The sequence below is a fragment of the Cystoisospora suis genome (assembly GCF_002600585.1).
Source record: "Cystoisospora suis strain Wien I chromosome Unknown contig_459, whole genome shotgun sequence".
Classification (NCBI taxonomy): domain Eukaryota; phylum Apicomplexa; class Conoidasida; order Eucoccidiorida; family Sarcocystidae; genus Cystoisospora; species Cystoisospora suis.
In genome coordinates this window covers 43980-69109 of record NW_027153260.1, presented here as the reverse complement: position 1 = coordinate 69109, position 25130 = coordinate 43980, and the positions used below count along the sequence as shown (strand labels likewise).

The 25130-nt window shown below is 51.9% G+C and overlaps 2 protein-coding genes across 2 annotated transcripts; one reads left to right on the top strand and one right to left on the bottom strand.

The window, feature by feature from the left end:
• Positions 1-766: 766 nt before the first annotated feature.
• Positions 767-13874, top strand: CSUI_001159 (uncharacterized protein). The gene is made up of 8 exons (XM_068061365.1): positions 767-1834; positions 2541-2661; positions 3554-3981; positions 4496-4818; positions 5381-5815; positions 6606-6848; positions 7809-9253; positions 9920-13874. The coding sequence occupies exons 2-8, from the start codon at positions 2542-2544 to the stop codon at positions 12485-12487; spliced, it is 5562 nt and encodes a 1853-aa protein (XP_067926663.1). The 5' UTR covers positions 767-1834; position 2541; the 3' UTR covers positions 12488-13874.
• CSUI_001158 (helix-hairpin-helix motif domain-containing protein) lies at positions 13802-25028 on the bottom strand. The gene is made up of 7 exons (XM_068061364.1): positions 23678-25028; positions 23064-23548; positions 21653-22336; positions 17106-17270; positions 16100-16521; positions 15362-15445; positions 13802-14818 (listed from the first exon to the last, which is right to left on the bottom strand). The coding sequence occupies exons 1-7, from the start codon at positions 24264-24266 to the stop codon at positions 14731-14733; spliced, it is 2517 nt and encodes an 838-aa protein (XP_067926662.1). The 5' UTR covers positions 24267-25028; the 3' UTR covers positions 13802-14730.
• Between the last annotated feature and the right edge of the window lie 102 nt (positions 25029-25130).

The window sequence follows — 25130 nt, the reverse complement described above, 5'->3', positions numbered from 1 at the left end:
GGATACGCGGGTAAGGGGTCCAGCTGTATCTCGGTGCTAGGCGGGGCTCCCCTACCCGCCGCATCTGACTGCTGATCAACAATCAACTCTGATTCCAGTTCAGCAGTTTTCTTCAGTTCTTCAATTTCTACAAGTCGTCGTTCCTCCCTTTCTATAAATTCATGGATCCGTTCGTGCAGTTGGCCGCACTCCCGTTGACTAGCCTTTTCTAACATCCTGTGCATGGCGCGCATCTCGTCCAGCGCATCCTGCAGACTCTTGATCAGTTGCCCTTGGAGTTGAGTTGCGGGGTAGAGCAGCTGCTGTTCCTCTACCCTCGGACTGCGAGGAGCGTGGGCTGATCCACCTAGTGCCGAAGGCGACAAAATAACCATGTTTTCCGGTAATTCAGCGACAGGCCCCAATGCACCTGGTTCCGGACAGACGGGGCATCTCCGTTCAATTGAGAAAAGCAGGAGGAACCCGCTCAGCAAGACGGAAAAGGATATCGCAAGGCAACTAGACGGGACAGATCCCACTTCAGACACCACGAACTGCTATCATACACGAGAGCATTCTACCAACCTAAGCTGTGTGAACTTTCGGGCGCTTAGTGTGGTAGAACGTTCTCGTGTATGATAGCACGTCGTAGGGCCGGTAGGGCTACATCGTGTTGCTGCTCTATTGCGCGTGCCTGGAGTCCGTTGCATGCGGAATAGGTTGAGACAGGCCTGGTTTAAGTCGTGGCACCGCGGAGCAGTACGACGAGCTAGCGTTCAGCCCTAACAAAACTTCATCGGGAATCCAGCAAGATAACGGTTCAGTGGCTTCGCCTTCTGCGTAGCACTCGTTGCTTGTGCTTTCCCGGTCCATGCATGCTTGGGAGACGTACTTACTTGTCCGTGTGCCTACACAGACTTCCTGCTTCTAGGTAAACTGAGCTAGGCGGTCACCCACTTTGCTATGAAGGAGCCTTCCACGTACGCTCACTAAAAGTCATACGTTTCGGGTGTCTCCCACAGTATCTCGTTCAGCTTGACTCTATATCGTGACAACGAGACACGACTCCAAGCGAGCGACTGTTGGGACAAGGAGGGCGACATTGGGAGGGAGATACAGCAGTTTTTTCTTGACGGCCGGATCTGCTCTTCGACTTGCTGTTGGTTCACTGCAGAGTCGTGAGAGTGAATGGTATGCCGCTTCCGCTTGTCCGCGAGAGTCCTGTCTTCAACTGCGAATGCTACGTCTGTCGACAAGCCGACTGCCATGTTTGTGGCTGACTGTTCCCGCGTCATCAACGTGCTGGACTCCGCCGTTGGCACTCTCGGTGTACGGAGAATAGGTGCTCGCTCATCTGTTGGGTACTTTCTTCTATCGTCTTTGCCGGTGGTGGACACTGAATGAACACGGTGTAAAACGTCCAATGAAGTTTCGGCTGCTGCACTTTTTCATCTGCTCGCCTCTTTTTTCTGCTACGCCACTTGGGAGCTTCCAGTCGGTTCTTCCCATCATCTGTCCTGTTGGTCCCCTTTCAAGATGCCTCCTGATATTCTTGTACCGCCCCACCCATCGTTCGCTTACTTAAACGGAATCTTTTTCTGATTTACAAAATGTTCTTTCGTAGAGTTCTACCAAGGATAAGACGGAGGGGGGGGGAGGATTGAGGAGGAGAACGGTCCGTCGTGTACTGTAAGCGGACTACTTTTTTTGTTGCAAGTCGAGTTTCTGTGGACGTCCTGCGATTCTAAACAAGGACTGGATACGCGTCCTTGAAAGGAGCGGACGCCGACAGTGTGAGTTGCTCCCAATGTCACGCGAGCCAGCGGACGCAACCCCTTGTCACATTGGTTCCCAGGTGAGTTACGGGGAGTTAGGAGGGCGCTGCCGGTGTGCCAGGGGGGTAAGGAAAGCAGCAGTTCGAGTACATCAGTATTTGCGTATGAATCTTCTAGAGGTGTGTGGGACGCGGTCTCGCCTATGAGGGAGAGGAAACAAAACCTGTGGGGTTTTAGCTGGCTTGAGGCTGCCTAGACTCATCTGAACCGCAACCAGGGTTGCTTTCTCAGGACACCGGCTAAAGAAAGAGCCCCGTTTTTTTCTTGTGTCCCATCTCGCTAAAGCATCTCAGGACTCCGTCCCTCAGTTTGTCACTCATCGTTTCGTGAAGGCTTCTCTCCGTGTCTGTTGTAACGGGGATGCTTGTCAATCCTCCTAACAGCCGATGAGCAGTTTTCTTGTGCAGTCAGATTCAATCTCTCGTGCGCGCCTCAGTGTCGATGTATATGTATGACGTGTACATACAAGACAGATGCAAGCGGGTTCAGGTGTGTCCTTATATGCCTGCAGTGTGTCAACGGGCTGTCGCGTGCATTTCCTCTGCCTTTTCAGCCGAAAGTGCTCTTCCTTGATTTGTTGTGTGGCTTGTGTCCCTTGGCCTTCCTTGGTGCTCTTGATATTTTGTTCGTCCTTTCGCATATCTACCTCCGGACTCAAAAGAAGCAGAGGCAGAGGTAACATGTGTGTGCCTTTGCTACTTTTCTCTTTCTCTGTTGGCTCCGAAGAATGTCGTCGTGGCTTTCTGCGAAGATCAACGCTCTAGGGGAGCGCGTGATGGACAGTGTTCTGGATGCCGTAGTTCAGAACCAGGACGTTCATCTGAAGAATCTACAGAACATGCAACAAGTAATTCTTCCTTTCTCGGGGGTATCTGCTTGGGCACGGAAGAGGTTGCTTCCCTTGTTGAGGGATTTCTTCTCTCACGGCTTCTGAGAGATTTTTTTTGATATACCTTGCCTTAACTTGCATGGCATTTGAAGTGCGCATCGGGGTCTACCGATGGACTGATTGTCTGCGGACGTGTGCAGCGCATGAGTATTTTCAGCAAGTGTATGGACAGGCGGACAGGAACACACAGTGCTGCATACACACCAGTGGTGCAGTCGACTCAGTCGAGGTGCTCCGTGTTTACGTGTGACATTTCCGTTGCGGTATTCACACTCATGAAGGTACCCACATGGACGTATCTGCGGAACACTTCGAGGGACAAACTAGAACAGCGGCGTCCATTCCATTTGTTTTCGTAGAGAGACGCATTGAAAAGTATTATCAGTCGCCAGGTCAGACTGCTGTGGTGTTTTGACTGAGGTAGGTCGTGCTATGCGTGGTGAAGACAGACGCGAGGTTTCAACACAACTCGACGGTCCACAGGCGCTCGTGGATCATGCTTTTCTCTCACATACGGTTACACTCTTTCTTTGCTTTTTTCTGCCTACCTTCTCTTCTCTTCAACGAGTATGTGGCTGTTTGTTTTCTTCCAGTTTAGCTCAAAAAAGTTCATGCCTCCTCGTGTTCTGAACCGGGCGAATGGTCTTTCCTTCCTGGCCATCTTGCATGTGAGTGTTTTTGCTTCAGTGTAGCCTCTAAGACTCTTGATCTGACTGAAAAGGAATGGTCGTCTTCTTCTTACTACGCCACAGAACTTTTTCAAGACAACTGTGGTATGGCTGTCTCTTCTCTCGATGCGTATCTTCATATTCGTTGTCGCGTCTGCGCTCCTCTCCTTTCTGCGCTGCAGTGGAATATCTCGCGTTTAGTGAACCGTGTCGTCAACGCGAAGTATTTCTACAAGCAGAGTAATGTTGAGGCTTGCCCTGATTTCTCTGGCCTTTTCCCATCTCCCCCTCTTTCTTCACCATACGGCTGTCTTCAGACGGACTCTTCCTCTTCCTCTCCAGTGTCTCGTCCCCCTTCCTCTGCGACACCTTCTTTACTCGTCCCAAGATCCCCTGTAGGGCGCCTCGATGTGAAGATCAATTCATGCGCTCTTGTTTTCTTTGTTGCGGAGGGATCCAAAGTTCTTCCGCATGTCGCGTACCTGCAGAGACAGCAGCAGAATCAACATCTGGTGTGGCAGGCTGTTGTGCACCTGGAGAATCAAGAGCAGCGTAGTCCGTGTATTAAGATGGAAAAAAAAAAGGATGCCTATGCTATGAATGAAATCTTGTAAGTTCATACTAGTAGTGGGGGGTTCAGGGGAATACATGCAACGGAGGTCATTCCAGGCCTCGTTCACTCGTCCGCTGCGGTGGCTAACTTCTGCTGTGTCGCGTGTCTACAGACAATACCGCATGCACCGTCAGGGTGTAAGGATGCACGTCGACTTCGATTCATGAACGTAGTCGTGCTAAAACACTTACGTTGCACCACACATCTATAAGCATGAGACGATATCTATTTATCTATGTATCACTGCGCGTGTAAGTAAGATGTTGGACATGTGATGGAAGTATCAAGGGAAGAGATGCCTAGGCGGGCATTCAAGACAGGAGGCACGTGTGCGTCTGCGGGGGAACTTCAAGAAGACTGTCTTTCTTCGTTCAGGAGGGACAATTGTGACAGGCATGTCTTAGCTTTTGGAGTCAGCTCGGCTTTCTCAGCCCGGCGGGTAGTCGCTCCGCTCGTGTTCAGTGTGTGCGTTCCTTTTCATTTTGTCGACTGTTCTTTTTTTTTATGACAGATTCAATAGCGAGTTTCAGTTTGACGTTCGTGATCTGTGGGCAGATCTGTGTCTCGATGTCTGCGCGCTGAAAACCAAGAAGCATATCATCATTCATGCGTCTAACAACAGTTCTGCCGCTTCTGGCATGGCGCCTAGTGGTGGCCGGGGACTGCGACCTCAAGGTGCTACAGTCGCTGATGTTGGAGGAGAAGGAGATGCACCACGAAGCGCAGGCGTGACCCGGGGGGCCGGAGGAGAGAGGGGCAAGAAGAAGCCTCGTGATGCTCCTCAAAATCTTACAGGGGGTGGCTCATCTGATCAACACGATTTCCGAGGAGATGGTAGGTTAATCATAGCCCCTGGTGTTCGTAGAGTATCGCCAGGATCCTTGGCGAGACAGAGCCTATATCTATCTATCTATGTATCTATCTATCTCTACAGGTGGACTAGCTAGCAATCCTCCATTATGTAATCTGCCTGCCGGACTGATGAGGTGTGCTGCAGCGGACGCCTATCTGACGGAAGTCCTTGCTCGTCCCGCGCTCATAATTCGTCTGACGTGTGTGTCATCGTGTTTTTTTGAGGAAGGGCGTATTTTCCGAACGCTCATTAGTGGGCGGACACTTCATATCTCCCTCGGAACGTGTGAGGACGTTGGACGTTTTGCCGTTTCTCTCTTTGTGGGTCGACAGTTTCGCAGTCGCTGCTGATTCATTCAAATGCTCCATGTGCAGCGTGACCTGACGCATCGATTGACTGTGTTCATACTATAAGGCCTCTGAAGTGACTTCGAACACCTGGGAGTGCGCTTGAAGCAGATTACCTCAAGATTTTCTCCCCCCCTACCGTCGGTATTGTAAGCAGGTCTCCTACTTCATTCTCGTGGCCTTTCTTTTCTCTCAGACACTAAGCCAGGCCACCTTTCAACGCCACAACTCCACGTGCCCCCCGAGTCTCTCGGACAGAATCCTGCTTCTCCTCGACTCACAAGTGCTGATGGTGCTGGAGCACCCCTCTCTCCACGTATGGCTCCTCCTTTCTCCAGAGGCAATGACAGATACCTATATGGGCGTGCTATCGTCCCGCTTGCATCCTTCCTAGCAGCCTGTCCTCCTCGTTGGGAGGCTCGGGAAGGAGGAGAGAGTTGCGCTGGAGGGGAGAACGGAGGGGACGGGACTCGAAAGACGCAGATTCCGGGGAAAAAAAAAAGTGAAGCGGATGGAATAGAAAACAGCGGACAACCTCAAGTGATTCGAGTTAGTCGAAGGGATTTCTGGGTTCAGCTTTTTCCAGACAACAATCGCCTTGCGGAAAGGAAATATCTGAAGCCTGTACGGGGTGAGGGTGATGAGACCTCCGGTGATTGTCGTGTTTTCACGACTTTGTTTGCTGATTCACTAGCACTTGTTCCCTCTTGTTAGTCATTAGAATAGAAGCCCAACGTCTTCTCTTTGAGACGACTTCTTGAGTCATGAAAGGTATGTATACTCCTTGTCTTCTTGTCTCGCATAGGCTGGGAAAAGAGTTTTGATAGACTAGACACCATCCGAGTTTGCTGCGTGGAAGCGGCTTGAAGATTTAAGTCTCTGGAGTGAGATTGATTGCCAATCGCCTGCTCAGGAGTCGTCATGGTGGGGTGGGGTGAGTGCACGGACGCTGTACGTCTGGGAGTGTATGTTTACACCGGGTACTGAAGTCCTATGGTCTGAGAGAGGACGCGCATTACTCTCTTCTGCGTGTAGATTGTGTGGAGGCGGATGGTCTTTCGTGACCATTTCAGTCAGAGTGCTGTGTGTGTGCGTGTGGTCGTACCTTTCGGGCCTGTCCGTAGTTGAGCAAGGGGTCACGCTGTTTGGTATATGTATATATATCTATATTTTCACGCAAATCTTCAGTCGTGTACATCAGGCAAACATTCCTGCAGGTAGCTACATCCGTGTGTACGTGCAGGCATGCTTACTTCCGCCGTTCTTTCACTCTGACCACTGTGTCCGGACATCATAACCCTTGTGCCTCTGTTCAGATGGATTCCTGTAGGGGAATTTACATCATATTCGGTGTCACTAGGAAGAGAAGTCTGGACAAAGCGAGGATGGGTCTTCTCTTTTGGCGGTCTCCTGTCTTTCAGGATTTGAAGAATTTGGCATGAGAAATCCTCAGAGCACCTTGGGATTTCTTCATGTGTCATTGAGCTTCGAATGGATTCACCGGCCTATCTTCTCTCCACTTCTATCGTGCCTACTTCCGCCAGCACAGTCGTGGGTTGTTCCTTTGAGACCCGAACCTCATTACATTGAAGCATTCGCACAGCGTTGCAAAGACGTCATGGAAGAGCCGCCTCGATGGACTCATCTTTTTTTTCACTCTGGTGGTAGGATGTGTATTACATGGAGAATACGCTGTATTTCAAGGCGGAAGAACACTGTATGGAGCTATATCACAGTACTACAGATAAACATACCTGAATCAACCATCGTCTCATAGCGGGGCGACTTCGACTTGACCATGCCCGTTTATCTTCCTGGTATTCAAGCGGAAGCGCCTTTTCAGGTCCGGCGTCTGTCTAGTTATATAGGACGTGTGAGTTCAGGCTAGGTAAAATATACATTCCGTGATGCGTTCCAGCGAGCGGCACTGGCTAACTTGTTGATCTGCTTCACGTATGTGCTTGTGCGAAACATGCTGTGAGGCAGTATTGGCGGTTGTTGGACACGACATGACTAACTTCGATGCTGCGTGCGCCTGTATACATATGGCTCTCCGTTCGAATCGACTTCAGTCAGCTTTTCCTTGTCGGCCCGGTGTCTATTTCTGTGTTGAGTGAGTACTTTTCCAGTGAGGTTACCTCTACACAAACGAAACGTCGGCTCTCCATACGCTATACGTGTCTTCTCTTTGTATCCATGCGTCCAACAGCAGCCCGATATATGTCCTTCTGTTGATTCTCTTCTTGTGTGTTTTTCGCCGTGCATCTGGCTAATCAGAACGTATACGTCTACAGGCATATCCGGACAGGCGTACAGAAGAGCGTATGTGTCTGTACGGCATTGTCCGTGCCGCGGGTCTCGTAGCTGTATCAGTCTGAGTACCTTGAAGAGTTAGCCTGCTGTACGTGCATCACGTCGCAGAAACTCCCCCCAGGCATGTGAGCAGCTGCTCATGGGAGCACGGCGCGTAGGCTTCAGTCTAGTACTCATCAGAGGTTGCCGGCTCAGTAACAGGTGGCATCTGTGTACGTGTCGTTATGCTCTCGTTGTCTTGGGTGTCTCGAGAGTGGTGCCATGGACCGGCGCCTTGGTTTTTGTGTTGCTCTACCGTTGTGCTTTTACAGGACATTTAGGGGATCGGACATGGCTGGGATCTCTTTGCTGGTTATCTCTTTGGTTGAATCTCTTTTATCTCATCTGCATTGCTCCCCTCTATCAGTTCCCTCTTTGCTTTGGCATCGCTGTTGTCACGGTGTCTTTTTCGTACTCCTTACTCCGAGCTAAACGTTTCTTCCGCTTGGCTTGTCCTCCGACATCCACTGTACCAGTTGCGGCCCCTCCTCTGTCCCTTCCATCCCTGGCTCGCGTGCCGTGTGATCGGTTTCCTTCATCGTCTGTTTGCTCGTCTTCGACCAGCTCATCTGTTCCCGCTCCTTCAAGTGGCGCGGGGGTCCCGTTAAGCAGCAGTGCGCTGTCCACACTTTCTTTTCCGTTTTTCTCTCTTACTCCTAGTCAGCAGTCTCCATCTCTGAGAGGAGTCCCAGAACCAGCGTCACCAGCTAAGACGGCGGAGACAGAACATTCGAGGAGTGATAGTTGTTTAGGCAGGGCTGACTCGTTTTCTCTTCTCCGGTATAGAACGCAGCCATTATCTCTTACCACATCGTATATGTCTTTTGATGGAGAGGGAGAAGGACAAACCCGACTAAGCAGCTCGCCTTTCGAAAGTCTACGTGTCTCGAAACATGAAAATGGTACTGGTGCATTTCTTCCAGCTCCCCTTGGTGAATCGCCAGAACAGCAAGAACTCGATCAAAGCCCGTACGGATGGTCTGGATCAGATGATGCTATGGAGGAAAGTCCAGTGACAGGGGGATCAGGAGGGATCATGAACTGGGGGAGGGGTAAAGAGGATGACAAAGACATGTTATTGCGACTGCATGATGAGGGAGAGAAGAGGGAAAGGCGAGGTGATTTAGACCATCCTTGGTCTCGTACGACGGAAGGCTCTATTGGAGGAAGTAAAGGGAGCGATGAATTTGAAGAAGGAGGACCCTTATCTTCAGCTGCTTTCAAAAAGCGGGGAGGGATAGCGAAAAAGACTAGCGTGGCATCAAGTACTGGTGGCGAAGCAGCTTGGCTGAAGATCGGCGCACTGACAGGCTTCGGAGGCTCGGCGTTTGCTCCTCTCAAAGGAGATGAGGGAAGTGGTGGAGGAAGAGAAGAGAAGGATAGTGGAGGACAGGATGTAGGGATTGAAGGTGGAGGAGAAGAACGAGATGGAGGGAGAGAGGTAGCATGGAGTGATACAGGTGACGGGGGATCTACCAAGACAGGAAAGCATGGAAGGAAAGGTAAGAAGACTCTTCTGTCATCTGGTATTGGACGAGTTTCGAAGATCCGATCTCCTTTTGGCGAAATTCATCTCTATGTTCGAGAAAGTGAAAGAGGAGAACAAGGCATTGGTGACGACGGTGATGAGATATGGCCTGTTTTTGCCGATGATGAAGCAGAACCTTTGGTCCAAGATCAGCTCAACAAACTTCTCGAATTGGCTACTGGTCTCCAGGTAAACTGCGTTGATCGGTCATGTCTTTACCGAGGAAAAGAGCTTTTTTCTTCGGCAAGGTCATCTCCGAGCTACATGAAGGTGTTTCCTGCTTCTGGTACTCCTCCTCATGGACTTGGTGTAGTCGCCTACTGCTCACACATTGTGAAGAGAAACCGCGTACACACTGTATAGCTGAGAGGAGCAAACGCGGCGGAAATGCCTAGACGCAGTCGATTTCATAGGAAGAGGCACCGACATAACACTCGCCTGTCTTCGCAGATTCGTCCTACCTCCAGTGTTGCGAGGAATTCTGGTATTTGAATAGGTTGTCTGAGTAAACCTGTTCATCTCGGCGTCCTCCAGTGGAGGCATGATTTCTCTTTTCGTACGGTCATTCTAGAAGGTGGCAAGAAAACTCCATCGGCGGAAAGTCTTCAAGATACTTCTGTCGCAGAAGCCTTCTCTAGCAGCATCATTGCCGTACTGAGATCAAACAAGGGAGGAATGGAGCCGCGGTAGAAGTGACACTCCGACGTGAGGAGGCTGTTTTGTTCCTTGCCGTTATGTTCTTTTTCTGAACTGGATGCCGTCGCTGAAATGTCTCCTGCTGTTCTCACTCCATTCTATTCTTCTGTGTGTGTTCTCTTTTGGATGACTTGCATGTATACGGGGTGTCTCTTTCAGACGGTTACTGGGTATCTTTCGTCTGGGCTTGAGAAGCTTAGGTATGCATTCAACTGGGAAGATCCTCTCCTATCGTCTGCCTCTGTCTTCCTTCTACTTTTTCATTCTCTTCTTTGGACATTCCTTCTCTTCGTCTTCTCCCTTGTTCCTCTCCTTGTCTGGCGGGCTCTCCTCTTCGCGGGCTTGCTTATTCTTGGTTTCTTGACCGACCCAAGACTGCACGCGAAAGTAGATAGAAAACTCGCTCAAAAGAAGCAGCAACAAACAAGAGGAGGGGAACTGATCTCCGGAGCAAAGGATGAGAGATATCAGGATAGTGGAATTCCTTCAGTCTCAGAGTCGCGACATCGATCAATCGCTTCGTCAGTAGCCTCTCTAGATCAAGGTGCTGGAGAAGAACGGAAATCTGTAATAGAAAATGAAGAGGGTCCAAGCGCTTCAAGAAAAAGCTCCAAGAGCAATGTTTCTAGATGGTTCCTAGGCTCGTCTGAGAACTCCGCACGCACCCACACCAAGGCAGCTCCACCGGAGAAAAGTGGAAAAGAAGAGATCACAGATTATGAAGGGTCACGAGGCCTCCAGCAGCATCCGAAAGAACAGCCTTCTTCGTGGATGCATGTATGGGGATCATTCCATCCGGCAGTGGCGAATTCGGGATCTTCTTCCCATGGCAGTGAAGGAGGAGTACCTTCGAAACTCTGCGCTTCAGCATCGCCGACGTCTTTTTCTTCGTCTTCTCCGCCTCCGGGTTGTAACCAGGCTTCAAATGGTTCTGCGTCTGATGGCGCTGCCTCCCTGAAAGTAATCAAACCAAGCTCTCCGTGGGCAGTTCTGGATCTGTCTGGTTTATTAGGCCGCTCACGTGGCTCCTCGGGTGCGCGGGCCGTTGCTCTGTCGTCGTCTGCTTCTTCCTCTTCTACCACGTCGAACGCTCTGTCACAGGCACAAATTCTGGAGGTTTCCAGATCGGAGAGGTCGCACGAAGGACGCTCAGCTTCAGCCCCTGCCGATGCCTTGTCGGAATCCGGAAGTCACACCGCAGGTTACTTTGGAACGAAAGGCTCGGTCCCGGTTAGATCGGATGATCTCTGCTCAAGAGATGATGACGAGAAGAAACCTTATTTCTGGTCAAACGTTGTACAGAAAATCTCTGCACTTCTGCAAGGTTTCGGGCTGTATCTAGTCCGGCTGTTAGTCCTACGTATTTCTGGTCTCTGTTTTTTTCTCTTCTCTGGGCTGAAATCGGTTGCGCAAGCTCTACACGTCCGTGTGTTCACTCCTTGTCTTTCATTAGCTGAAGCAGTTGTGACGACCTACTTCGCTTTAATCCACTTCTGGTGGCTACGCCTACCGGATCGTAGAGAGATCGAACACCGCCTGATTGCCTCCACACAAGTTATTTCGTCCTTGGATGCTCTTGTCCCTCTGGAAGGCTGGTCCCCCGCCTCACAGGCTCAGGTCGTTGCCCCAGTTGCGTCCGTGTCGCCGGAAGATCGCTATGGGGGGGAAAGACCGTGTCCGATGGAAAGAAGGACGGGCGATGACGGGAGCGGAGAGACAAAAGCAGGCGTAACAGGTACTAAAGTGCCGGTTAGTCAGCAGGGTGTGTCTCTCGCATGGGGCGGGTACTCTGGTACGAAGAATCACGACTCGGTCGGGACAAGCTCAGGTGTATCTGCACGTGTCCGTGCTTATTTAGAGAAATACTTCGAAGAGAGATGGGAACGAGAAAATCCTCTGGCCGCAGCAGCCTACGCAGCAGCACCCTACCTTCTACCTGGGTCTCAGGTGACACCCGGTAGTAGTAATAAGCCTGCCGCTGACGGGACAGGGGGGGGGTCAAGCTCCGGACCTCGAGGGACACGAGGACGGTTTTTTGAAGAGAAATCAGGAAGTTGGAAGTTAGGTAAGCATTCGTCTGCTACAGCCCAAGATGTTGACGCTGTAGCAGCTCGGGCAGCAAGTGGGGGCTATGCTCCTGAGACAGCTGCTTACGTCGCGTCTCTTTCTCCCGAGGAGCTGCAGAGATGGCAGAGAGAGCAAGCGTGTTTGGGGCTATCGCCACCTCACGATGGTCATAAGGGAAGGAGTAAATCTCCCGGGGGGACTCCGGAAGAAAGATTCTTGAAGGACAAAGTGAGAAGTCGTAGCCAGAGTGGCGGCAGCCATCGTCATCATCGTCATCACCACCATCATGATTCGAGGAGCTCAAGCCGAAGAGGAGAAGGGGAGAGAAGAGGTAAAGGGAGTTTTGAGGAAACGCTGAAGACTGCACGAGGTGTCGTTTTGGGATGGGGTGAAGATGTGGCGATTGTCCAAAGACCCTCATCGAGAAGACGTGCAAGGCGGGGAGAGGAGAAGCAGCAGGTGTCTGAGAGTCCGGCACAAAAGAGAAGTGCGGGATCGGCGGGTAGCGGTGGAGGCATGGGAGCCCTGACATTCCCAGACTTCCCTGGTCTGGAATTGCTTTTTGGAAAACGGAAAAAGGAAGGAGAAAAGGCTGAATGCAGGCAAGAAGATCACAGGGACGAGGATCTACGTCGGCGGGGAGTGGGAGAAAATCAGTAGTTAATATCAACCACTCAGAGAGGTGAGGACTACAACGAAGAACGAGCAGCGCAGATGACGGTTACGCGCAACAAAAATGCAAGCAAAGGGCGGGAGACAAGGGCAATGCTAGGTAACTTATGTCTTTGAACCTTCAGGCGGTGCCTCGCTGCACAGGTATCTCCAGACGTCGACGCCCAGATGGATGCGTAGCGCCACTCTAGGCGAAGGATCTGTGAGCGTCGAGGTGACTGGTGGCCGTCCTTTTTCTCTCTCCCCGTATATATGTGTCTATATATATACATTTGCACAGCATGTACCTGATACTTCTGTGTATAGACGCACACTTCGACACATGGATGACCTCTACTGGGTTGAGTCCTATGTATCCGGACAAAGGGAAAATAGACCGGCGTGCGTCCAAGAATGCGCCACTGTCTGCGACGGTCAAATGCAACAAGGTGGACTTGCCTGTTGTATTTTCTTCACTCAGATTGACTGAGGTAGATAAAACCATGTTGACAGAGGGGTGCAAAAAGTGTGATGAAGGCAAGAGACGGCGCGTGTACCGCTCTATCAACAGGCGCGACTCACCTGGAACACAAACTCACGACGTTAGTCTTCATTTCTGCAAAGTTTGAGGAGTGTACAATATGCACGTGTACTTCGAGACTGTCCGAAGTGTGTGATTTTGAAAGGAGATGTGCCGAGTTGACGGCACCCTGCAGAGAAGGAAGAAGCGGCGCGAGGAGGTTGGGCTGTTGCAGGTATTGGTCCTGTTCAGGCTGTGCCGCGTGTCATGAGAGTCGTCTTTGTCCCCGACTCGTAAGTTTTTTTTTTTTTCAGCAACATGCGATTTGACTTTGCAGGGGGACGACCCGACAGTCGGCGTATTGTTTTCTTTCCTGTTCCGGTCCGGTTGGGTGCGTGGACCATATTTTATGAAAAGATATGGCCCATCGTTAGCAACATTTGATTCTAAAGAGAATCACTCCTCCGTGATACATCGTTGTGTAAGTTCTGTGAAGCTCTCCGTGTGGCGAGCAAGATGCTTGGGATCTAAAGGTCCGAGGCGCTGTCTCGCGGCGAAAAAGCGAAGAGAGTATGGTTTCGGGCTTGTTTTTCCGACGTAATCCCAAGGCGCCCCGGTCTGATGCCTCGCGTATCACCGTTGAGCAGAGCGAGGAGCAGGAGCGCTCTAGTAGAATACATGTGCGAAGGACGTTGCCACAGGCAGAAAGAAGTGTGTCGTGCACCGTGCTTCTGAACCGTGCGCACAAAGGCACGTACTTATCGTATCCGTACATGAGGGGTAAGGTTCGCGTGTGGGAAAAAGACATTCCGGATTGTTGCCCTGTGCTGTTTCCTTCGTATGAATGTTGAATAAGCACATCGGTTCAAACAGGGACTTGTTTACAGGTGATAGGTGGGACAGCAAACGACGCGACCTTCAAGAAATATTCCGGCTCAAATGCGCCTACTTTTGTAAATTCGGCTCCAGAAAAACTCATACAAAATCAGATTTGAAAGACGCTGCGGAGAACCTCGTAGTTCTGGAACAGACTGGAAGAAAGCATCACAGGAGTACGCATGGATACCGTACTCTGGAACATTCCAGATTTCCCGTACAAACAAGAATACAACTGGCCTGCATTTTGACTTCGGGTGGTAGTCACGGTGTTGAAGACCCCAGCGCTGAATTTTATACTCTGGGGCCCAGCCACCATATGGCTTGCTGGCGCAAAAACGGAGAGAGCGGTGCTTTTTCTCCGACGCCGGTCTCTACAAACACAGATCCGTACGGGACTCTACAAGGCACCAACAAAACTCTTCGCATTTCCGACATGTCCCGTACCAAACTGCGTTATCGTGTCCATTCAAAGTGACCTTGCCCGGCGCGCTGTATCCAGGGGGGGGGAAGAGAGGCTCTGGAGTGGCGCACCGGCTTTACTAGTACCGCTCCCGCAGACTGCACCTGGCTCTTGTAAGCCCCAGGTGAATGACATTTTCAAGGCAAGCAGCTTCTCCGGACAAGCGCGAGACAGCTTTTACAAGCCGTTCTTCCTCCTTATTCGCGATACTCTCGGTTCACGTCGCGATGCACGTTCTTCGCTTTTTTGATGCTTCACTGTCTTGTCCTGAAGAAAACGCGTGTAGCTCGGGGACCTTTTTCCCGTCTGTAAGATCTTTCCAACCCGGTTGTTCCCCTCATCAAGACCTCTTTGAGCGGTACTCGGACACGCCCCGGTGTCGCCTCTACACTTCTATCCGCTGTCGTCTTGTTCATCTTTGCGGCGGCGCATAGCTTCCTGACGGTGAGGGCACACGTCAGCTCGCCAACAACTCGAACACCTGACAAAGACAGCACCCTCACGGGGCTCAGTTTTATTCAAAGAACATACTACAAGACGCTTCTGCAAAGCCCCCCCAGCCATTCTCCACCACTTCCGGCACGAAAACGAAAAAACGCATTGAAATATGACAACCGACAACGTCTTTCACCTTGGGATACATGTCGACGTGTGCAGAGATCTGAGCACAGGGGCTCATGTAGACACAAAACAAGGGAAATCGAGTACTCTCTAAGGGGCCAGCTCGATGCGACGTTGCACGTAACCTTCAATAAGCTCCGATCACGTTCTTTGGGTACAAGAGACATTTCGAGCTTTTCTCCGTCTTCACGCTGCTGCTGGGACACTACTACAGGCTACATCGTCGGAGTGTACCGTGGCGATGCGAAGACAAGGATAATCGGACAGCTGTCGACTGTCATGTAAGACGGCGAGGGCTTGTCTGTGACGGAGAGAAGCTCTGTATCTTTCTTTCTTGCGTACTTGCTTACTCTCTCTTCACGACCAAAGAAAACAGACAACGAAACAGCGGAGAGAGACTTACTTGGCGTGCTCCGGGCCACACAGGAGCTGCGCAAAGGCTGTCATGAGGAGAGGTAGCTCGAGGTAGAGACCCGGTGGTACCCATCTGAACGACAAACAAACAAGTTGCAACCATGATGTGTACGGTGAGAACCAACACTCACACTCAACGTATGCAGGCCTGGACAGCGTACAGCAGTATTCATTTGAAGCTTAGAACATGAACAGAGCATTATGTTAAGTGGTCACTTGGATAGCGGGGCTTTGAAGCCTCATCTCCTACTATCTGATGTGAACCATATCACCTCACTCACTCTCTCGTGCAAGAGCAGCACGCAGTCCATCATAAGCGATTGCCTTCCTCTTTGTCGGAATAGCGAGCTGGTTCTTTCACGACAAATACTCATCTGAAATGCGAAAGCATGTCACGTCACTCATGCGACTCGGGGACACGCCGTAACCTGTGCCTCTCTTTAGTTATAGTCAAACGGAAGACACTTCACAAGTGCATTTCTCAACGGATAGGTGCTCAACAAACACATGTATACGTGGCGCCGCACATGGAACTAGCGGACTGCGGACGTGAACGAATACATATCTCCCATGCCCGAGGACACAGACCCACTCAAACCGGCTATGCTCACAGGTACAAATGAACCTTCAGAGTGACTCTACGCAGGTGGAACGCGTAACAACGACCTCCATAATACGCGTCCAAAGTCCCCTGTGAAGTCGTCTACACCTTCACGAGAAATCATACCTTTCCAGAGCTTTCTTCGTCTTCTCCAGATCTCTTCCTTCATCAGCTGTAATCCATCCTAGTACCATGGAAAGTCTTCTCATGTTGCTGTCCACCAATAACCCCCCTCCGTTTGCCAGCAGTTGTTGTACCGCGGAAGTATCGGGTTCCAGTGTCACCTCTCTTCGACTTCGCCGGCGATGGCTATCAAGGCCGCTTTCCAAACATGCATTTCGTGACTCGCCCGGTACGTCAATTTCTTCTTTTGCATCAGCGCAACGGCGTCCAACACCCGCTGAGCCTGGCCATGTGTGCTCTTCTACGGCGACTTCTACGCGTGGACCCTTATTAGGTCTTGGAAGACGCAGGAACTTCATTTCCAAAGTCTGAGGCAGGGGAACTTCATTGCGGCCGTACAGAATTGTAAGAAGGAAGTTGGCGATCTGAGAAAAAACACAAATTGCGTTTCCCTATGTACATGCGTATGTGTGTAGTCTATACATGCATCTGTCATGTTCAATGGTTAGAGCCGTGACGTAATGCTCATACACACATGGAGACGCCGTATCGCTTGGACGCACTTTAAATGAGCTGGGGAGACTGGCGAGATTGGGTTACGACGCTTACGGCCACTCTTGCCATGCTCGCTAGCGAGGTACAGTCAACGGTCAGAGCTATGGGTTGAAACGGCTGCCTCATTCCCAGCCTTGACAAAAACGCGTATCTTTGTCTGTCGACTTCCTGCACCCGTACATATACGAACACCGGTGGATCCGCTGACGCGTGCGGACAGCGCTACCGCGTGAGCGGTAACAGTAACCAATCATATACCACCGAAGTCCCTGCAACCACCTGCCCTTTCCCGTGTGGCTAGCACGAGAACGTACGCATGTCAGTGAGTATCACAAACACGCCTTTCCCTTCGCCAACCTGCGGCACTCGCACGGAAATATAAGAGCACAAAAAAAAAGGGCAACGAACCCGCACTCGAGTACACATGCTGCTTTGGGAAACATGACACTCTCACCACGGGGCCGACACCTGGAAGTTTGGTGAGCTCAGAGTACGTGGAGGGAACTCGGCTGCCATAGGACTGATGAAGCATGCGTGCAAGCTGGTTGATGACCCTGGCCTTAGTAGACTTGTAGTTCACGCAGCTTATCAACTCCTCGATCCCCGTCACGGACATGTCCTGACAGTCACATCATACAAGGAGACCCACGTGTTTGACGCGCCCACACGCCTAAGGTACGCATGCCGAGTCAGCGAAGGCAACACATGACTGCAAGGCAGTAATGACTCTCTTTCCTAAAAAATGGGTCACAGGACCAGGAGTTACAGAAAAACCAAGAAAAGGAAGGCGTCCATACCCACAAGCAAAACCCTGGTAGTGTCCGGGAGAGATATTTCCGGTGCGTGGCTCGTTCTACGAAGGGGCGTTGAAAAACGAAGATGTATAACCACCGAGAAGCTGGTGGGGGGCCAGAACAAACGTACATTCCAAGGCCAGATGATACGAATAGCCAAGCAGATGTTCGAACAAGGGGAGCGGACCTTGGTTACAGGACGTGGTGCCGCCGCATACAGGAACAACTGAGAAGACGTTTCTGCTCAGCAAGCGACTTTTCTAAGATCGCTGCGCCGAACTAAGCAGTACATCGGAGATGCCTCTACCACATGCCAAATACAAACAACGCACTAGAGGCATGGAAAACGGGACCAAGCATCCAAAGTGCGAGAACTCCTCTCTCAGTAGAGATCTTTCAGCTGCCGTGGGACACCGGTTGGAAGGCCTGTCCTTGTACGTCCGTCCACTTGTTTCTACATCCACAAGCGGGACTATCCCGACAGGAACAAAACTGAATAAGGTGAATGTGAATCTATGGTCCCAACCGGGATCGAACCGGCGACCTTCCGGTTATTAGCCGGATGCTCTAACCAACTGAGCTATAGGACCTGCCGCGCCTCCCGAGGTGCTCCATGCCACAACGATCGAGTACTGCACCGGAATCCATTGAGCCAGTTTGTACTGCTCTCTTGTCCCCATCATCACGCTGCAATAGCCTCATCGAAAACCGGTGTAAGATTGCTTCCCGGGTGCCCATACAAGCGAGGATGCGCAAGGATGGGAGATGTGGCAGTATAAGATCTGGAAGGGAATGCTCCAGCGGCGGGGTGTGGGGTCTGAAGAGCTCTGCCAACGGGCCGCTGGGTAACTGTATGGACACACGGAATCTCTTTGCCGTCCTCCGCCCAACCCATCCCCAACGAACACGGGAAGCCATGTTGTTATCAAGGGACACCTTTGACGACGGATTTACTAGCCCGATCAGCACTTCCGAACCCCGGGCACCCGGGAAACAGGATATACAAACGATGATACACAGTGATATGCGTAGCACCATGGTCCCAACCGGGATCGAACCGGCGACCTTCCGGTTATTAGCCGGATGCTCTAACCAACTGAGCTATAGGACCTGCCGCGCCTCCCGAGGTGCTCCATGCCACAACGATCGAGTACTGCACCGGAATCCATTGAGCCAGTTTGTACTGCTCTCTTGCCCCCATCATCACGCTGCAATAGCCTCATCGAAAACCGGTGTAAGATTGCTTCCCGGGTGCCCATACAAGCGAGGACGCGAAAGGATGGGAGATGTGGCAGTATAAGATCTGGAAGGGAATGCTCCAGCGGCGGGGTGTGGGGTCTGAAGAGCACTGCCAACGGGTCGCTGGATAACTGTATGGACACACGGAATCTCTTTGCCGTCCTCCGCCCAACCCATCCCCAACGAACACGGGAAGCCATGTTGTTATCAAGCGACGCCTTTGACGACGGATTTACTAGCCCGATCAGCACATTCGAACCCCGGCACCCGGGAAACAGGATATACAACCGATGCTACACAGTGATATGCGTAGCACCATGGTCCCAACCGGGGTCGAACCGGCGACCTTCCGGTTATTAGCCGGATGCTCTAACCAACTGAGCTATAGGACCTGCCGCGCCTCCTGAGGTGCTCCATGCCACAACGATCGAGTACTGCACCGGAATACCATTGAGTCGCTGTAATACGGGCGTGCACTGCTCACTCACAGGGGGCAATAACCTCGCTGCAAACGAGTGCACTGCTGCCACTGAAAGCACTCCCTACAGCCGAAGCTACAATAGGCACGCGATTCCGAGCCTCAATGGCATCCAGGATCTGGGGATACTAGCACGCTCTGAGAGCAGCGAACCAATGCCGCTGAACGATCGCTCGAGGCATCGCGTGATGGACACACTGTACTGTACTGATGCGCGTAGTACGACGGGAGCCCGACGCCCGATACGCAATGAAGATAGGAGACATAGAAACATTCACAAAAGTATGGTCCCAACCGGGACCGAACCGGCGACCTTCCGGTTATTAGCCGGATGCTCTAACCAACTGAGCTATAGGACCTGAGCGTATTCGACCCACGGCTACTTTCGACTATACAACGCACGCTCACGGGAGCACTGCCAACTCAGGACAGGAAAGCCTTCCCAGTACCAGTCAGACGCCATAGACGAGAAAGCACTATGGCCTCTCTCGCTCGATGCGACAGTTACTTCGTTTGTTACTACAGAGTGGCGACACACACAATGACACTCCCAAGCTGATGATCTAACCGGCGTTGGACAGGCGACCCTGCGGTTATTAGCCGGATGCATCAGCCAACTGAGCTATAGGACCTGCGTCGCGGACGAAGGTACTTCATCGAACAAAGACCGACTACTGGACCGCAATACGACTGACTTCCGCATCCTCCTCTGCAATAGCCTCATCCCAAACCGGTGTTATACTGCTACTCCGTGTCTCAAGAAACCGATCACGCAACACGACACGAGCCCATAATGGTGCCGCACACCGAACGCTACAGAAACGCGCTGGAACTGTGCAGGACCGTCGAGTCACTTGCCCTTATTTCTAAATGCAATATTGTGTGTTGTACACACTGTATCCCCTTGTCTTCCCACTTGAGGCAGGATCGCCGACCTTTCTGGCTATCAGCCGGACGCCAACAACGAAGGATTCACTGCCCAAAACCACAAGACCGCTCACGACAGGACGCAGTAAATATGCAAAACAGGAGAGGGACGGAGCATTGCACAATGGTCCCAACCGGGATCGAACCGGCGACCTTCCGGTTATTAGCCGGATGCTCTAACCAGCTGAGCTATAGGACCGGCACGAAACCCCAAAGTGCACTGTGCAGTGATTCATCCCTCTCCGTTCTGATTTTTTTACTCTCTGTCTAGGGGCAGGCAGCCTTGTGCTGCTGGTTTGGTCAACAGATCCCTCCTTAAGGGCGCCCGGATTATGTCTATTCAACTAGGGTCGACTGTCAGACCGTCATACCAGTGGGTCGCCATGATACCGGACTCTCTCCTCCCGGTATGGCCTCGCTCGATACCACTGTACTACTACCACTTTGAATACTCCATACAACAGACGATACAACACGGTCCGGGATCTATCTCCAAGGGCACCCTCGATCTGTAGATACTAACACGTTCTGAAGCGCAGTGAATCGCATGCCATTACACGACTACATGAAGTACAGTGTACCACACACATTTCTTCACGTGCGCAGTACGATGGGCGAGCACAGCCCGACACGCACACCACCCTCGACAGAGAGCGAAACATAGCACTATGGTCCCAACCGGGCTCGAACCGGCGACCTTCCGGTTATTAGCCGGATGCTCTAACCAACTGAGCTATAGGACCTGGTGAAGTCGCCCCCCGCCTACTTTCGACTATACAACGCAGGCTCACGAGATCCTCATCACCTGGGGAAAAGAAACCTTTCCCGGTACTAGTCTGACGCCCTAGATGAAGGAACATTAGGGCCTCTCTCGCTCGACGCAGCAGTTACTTCGTTTGTTAATACGGAAGGCGACACAGACAGGTGTACACATTATTCAATGGTCCCAACCGGGATCGAACCGGCGACCTTCCGGTTATTAGCCGGATGCTCTAACCAGCTGAGCTGTCCAGCGACGCCGCAGGGCCCTCCTACCCTCCGAATTCGACAGAAAATGAACGACTATACACTTCCGGGACACAGTCCACGAGAATCGAACACTCCGGAGACTAACCTGGCACTCGGAGAACCAGACGGCCCATAATAAGACACTCGAATATTCAAGAGCTACCGCTATTGTATACTGTAGGCTGTGACATGTTAACCTGCGTCTGGAACCAGAAGCACGATCCCTGTAAGACTGGTGACACAGGTAATGTTGTCACGCCACTCTCATGCACACGAACGCTCAGCACGTGCCACTCTTTTACACCAGCCTGAGTATATCCTGGCAGACGAACCCCGTTTAGCCCCCACGGCTGGTCTGTCTCTTGGAAACAGTGCTTGTCGACCAACTCCTTTACCACTGATACTACCGGAAGTACCGATATATGAAAGAATTGTTGACGCTGGCACAACCGCCGAAACAGGCGCCTTACATACGTAAAGCGTAAAAATCAACACGCGCAGGGAGGTGTTCGCTTTCCCGCTGTTTTGGAAAAAGTGCTCCAAAGGATAGCTTACCTTAATGATGGCACATGTCGGTCCTTGAAGTTCGAGCTTCTTCCGCAGCATGTCGTCTACATCGAGCATCTCATCTTTGTCTCCCTCTAACACCGACGCCTTTTCCCACCGCTCCTTCTCTACACCGGTGTTGAACTCCCCTTGCGCCTCTGCCTCCCCTGTACGAATGTCTTGTTCCTCTTCCCCCTTCAGGCCCTTACCATCCGTTCTCCCTGCATGAGAGTTACACACATTTGTCCCGACAGTAATGGTGCCCGTCTGGTCGGCCCACCCAGGTTGATGACTTGCAGCACTCTTATCCTTTCCTTTCTTTCTTGCAGCGAGAGTACTATCTACGCGTCCCAGCGAAGCAGTTGGTCTTTCGGAGTTGTCCGAGCCGGTCGCTGGACCACCGCTCCAACCAGCGGAACCACGAGAACACGTGGTACCGCTCTTCTCTTCCCTGCATTCCGTGTTGGGAGAACTCGCGGTTACCCCAACAGATCTGCCTGCACTCCAGGAAACTGCCAATCTCGGGGAAAGACTGGCCTGCCCCGCTCCTTTTCCCTTGATGCTTCCCCGGCTCAGTGCGTGCCGAATCGCCCCTTTCATCAGAGCATCCATCGCTTTGAGCGCCACGCTGTCTCTACACCGTGTGCTCAAAATTGCGGCAACGATAGCTAGAAACTTCGGCTCTTTAAAACGCTGAAGAAAAAGCCGCATTCCAGAGGACCATAGAATATCGCCAAGTGCAAGGATCCATGGTACACGATCACATGGCCACGCAGGTCCAAGCGCAGAAGGTACTAAGACCAGTTCCCGCAACCACAGAAGCGCCGAAGGCAACGCACAGGAGAGGTTCCAGAAGAAAGTAGTCACGTTCGTTAGTCCAACCGCCAAGTTTCAGAGTAATGCAACCCCTCTTCTGACGACCAAGTAACGCTCGCCGGACAAAGACCGTCGAGTTTCAAGCAGAGCAGATGAAACGGGAGTCTCCCTCTGGGCGTCAGACGACGAGACAGAAAGGTGCACACTCTGGCCCTTGCGTAAGATTGTGTCTGCACTAGGGGGCAAGCTTCACAAGAAAAGACGTAAATCGTAACCTCCTCCAATACAGCCGTGCTTACCCCGTAGGCACTCAGATAGCTACGGGCCCACACTTCGACAACATATGGATAACCCAAACCCACAGAGGCACACACGCATCGTTTTTAGTTTTCACCTGTTTGCACGTCACGTACACCATACATCACAAGAGGATCAATGAGAACGGAGGTAACTGCACCCCGGCTGTACACATGGAAGGACCTGTTTCCTCGTAGGACTGACTACGGAAGCATACACATCGGCACGGAGTAAAAAAGCTTATGAAGGATAGCGTGTTGCCCCGGACAGGTGAACAGTTTGATGGCCGGCACTATCCTCTGCTTACATTCAGTCGGACAATAAACTCGTGAAACTCATCCACCACTGCTCGGTCAGGATACTCCTCCTTTAGAGTCAAAAGCCTGCCCACGATGTATCTCCAGTTCGCTGGCGCCTGTCCATCTGCTTTCGGCTGCATCAGCGGCGAACTAGAGACAAAGATAGGAGCCGTGTCAAGCGCAAACCACGCACGAATAGACTCGGGAGAAAAATCAGGCTGGCCGTTTGTAGATGAAAAACCCGTTTTTCCTTCTTTTCTCGAAGTCCTTCGCTCGCCTCCGGCTTCACCTCGGACACTGTGTTGGTCGGAAAAATCTCCTGTTCTTTTTCCCTGAGCATGACCTCTCCTCGAGAAACTCCCACCGCTTCCATGGTCGCGACGACATCCTTCCAGCACAGCTCGACTCCGCTTTTTGTCCGTACTTTGTCTAGAACAGCCTTCATGGTGAAGGGAGAGATCCAGATCTCCCGGAGTGTGGTGGCCGCACTGCTCTGAGTAGACACAAAGGGAAGACCACAAAAGTGAGGAGGAGACAGTACGAGTGTTACTGCAGGGTCAGAAGAATGCGAGACAGAAGATGAGCCCGACGCTCTTTCGCACTCACTTACGCCGTCACTCACCGCGCCATCGCCTCTCCTCGACTACGTCGGCTTCTTCTTCTGCTCTCTTTTCAGTGCTCCACTCTTCGTCCTGGCGGCCATCGTCGCTTCCGGACCCATCGGTGTGTCTCTCCCGGCAAGATGCCTCAGGAGAAGAAGTGATCTCAATCACACAGGGACCCCCGTTAAAGTCCTCCGTGGCTGCTTTGACCGGATCGAGGCGGGAAGAAAAAGTCGAGGAAGAAGCCGACCCCTGACTCTCACCTCTTCCCCCGTACTCCTGTGACGAAGTGTCCCTCGGTGCCCTGGACCATTTCGGAGTCAGACCAGCTGGCAAGCAATTCAGCGGTGCAGGGAAGACCACAGTGCCGCGAGAACGAGGATTCCCGCGTGCCTTAGAAACAGTCCTTCCTGTCTCAGTGATCTGGTGAGTCCGTCTGGGGTCCCCTTCGTACCTCTCCACTTCTTGTTGGAGAGGTAGACTTTGTTGGGGAGGGTTTTCATATTCTGAAGAGGGGTGAGATGGAGAGGTAGCAGGAGAAGACATGGAATTACTGGGAGATGCCCTGAAGGCGAAGGCCGCGAATGGATTATCGCCGTGGGTCGACATGAGTAAAGAAGAGCTTGGCACACTAGAGACGGAGCAGAACAATAACGCAACTTGAGGTTCGCGGGACGTGTCCAATCGGAACCACGGGGGGAAAACCTCAGAGAGAGGACTGTGAATGTATCCTGTGAACAGTCCGAAGAGTCACAACCTGTTTCTCGTTGATGCGTGCAAGCACTTTGCTGTTTAGGCCAGCCACCAGGAAGCATACGCCTTACCCCTGTCTCAGAGAGACGAACGGGAAACAGGGACCGGAGTTCCGGGGCCACCCCTAGAAGTCTCAGTTAGCGCGCCCGTGTTGTGAACCGGAACAGCTAGCCAGTGCCCCCGGAAATTGACGCCACAGTGAATATAAATCCCATAACAGAACAAGCAGGACACGAAGGAGAACTCCATTCCTAGCACTCCACAGAGCGTCATTTTTCTCGGGTTAAGGACGAGTCCTCTGAGCGGAAAACCGCGTTCTGTGTCCCGAAAGACGGAGCCACCGTACGAAGTGCCTTCCACCTTCTCATGGCGAGCTCCGCCCTTGCTTGGCAACCTCTACGCGGGAGGTGACGGGTACACAGGGAAACATAAGTCATGTTGCGTCATCTGGTACAGGAGGCAGGGCAACTGGCCAGCTTGCTGGCGAGTCTCGATTGGCTTTTGCCTCGCGGATCCGTTACTCAAAAGGGTTTCATGGGCAGCCGCTGTACATCACATTCAAGCAATAACCCTTGGCGTCAGACCACCTGAGTGAGGGGTTGCCTGCACCAACAAACAGTTTCGATGATATGAGCTACTTTCTTCGGCCAATCACCTCGCGGACCTTGTTCAAACGCGGAAGTGCATGCAATGGAACCTCCGCTGGCTTTGCATGCGCAG

Coding starts and splice junctions, on each gene's coding strand:
- CSUI_001159 (XM_068061365.1), top strand. CDS start 2,542: ATGTCGTCGTGGCTTTCTGCGAAGATCAACGCTCTAGGGGAGCGCGTG. Junction 6,849..7,808: donor TCTTTTTTTTCACTCTGGTG/GTAGGATGTGTA, acceptor GTGCTTTTACAG/GACATTTAGGGGATCGGACA. Junction 9,254..9,919: donor AATTGGCTACTGGTCTCCAG/GTAAACTGCGTT, acceptor TGTCTCTTTCAG/ACGGTTACTGGGTATCTTTC.
- CSUI_001158 (XM_068061364.1), bottom strand. CDS start 24,266: ATGTCGACCCACGGCGATAATCCATTCGCGGCCTTCGCCTTCAGGGCA. Junction 17,271..21,652: donor CGACATGTGCCATCATTAAG/GTAAGCTATCCT, acceptor TGTGACTGTCAG/GACATGTCCGTGACGGGGAT. Junction 14,819..15,361: donor TGTGGCCCGGAGCACGCCAA/GTAAGTCTCTCT, acceptor TGTCTTTGTCAG/GTGTTCGAGTTGTTGGCGAG.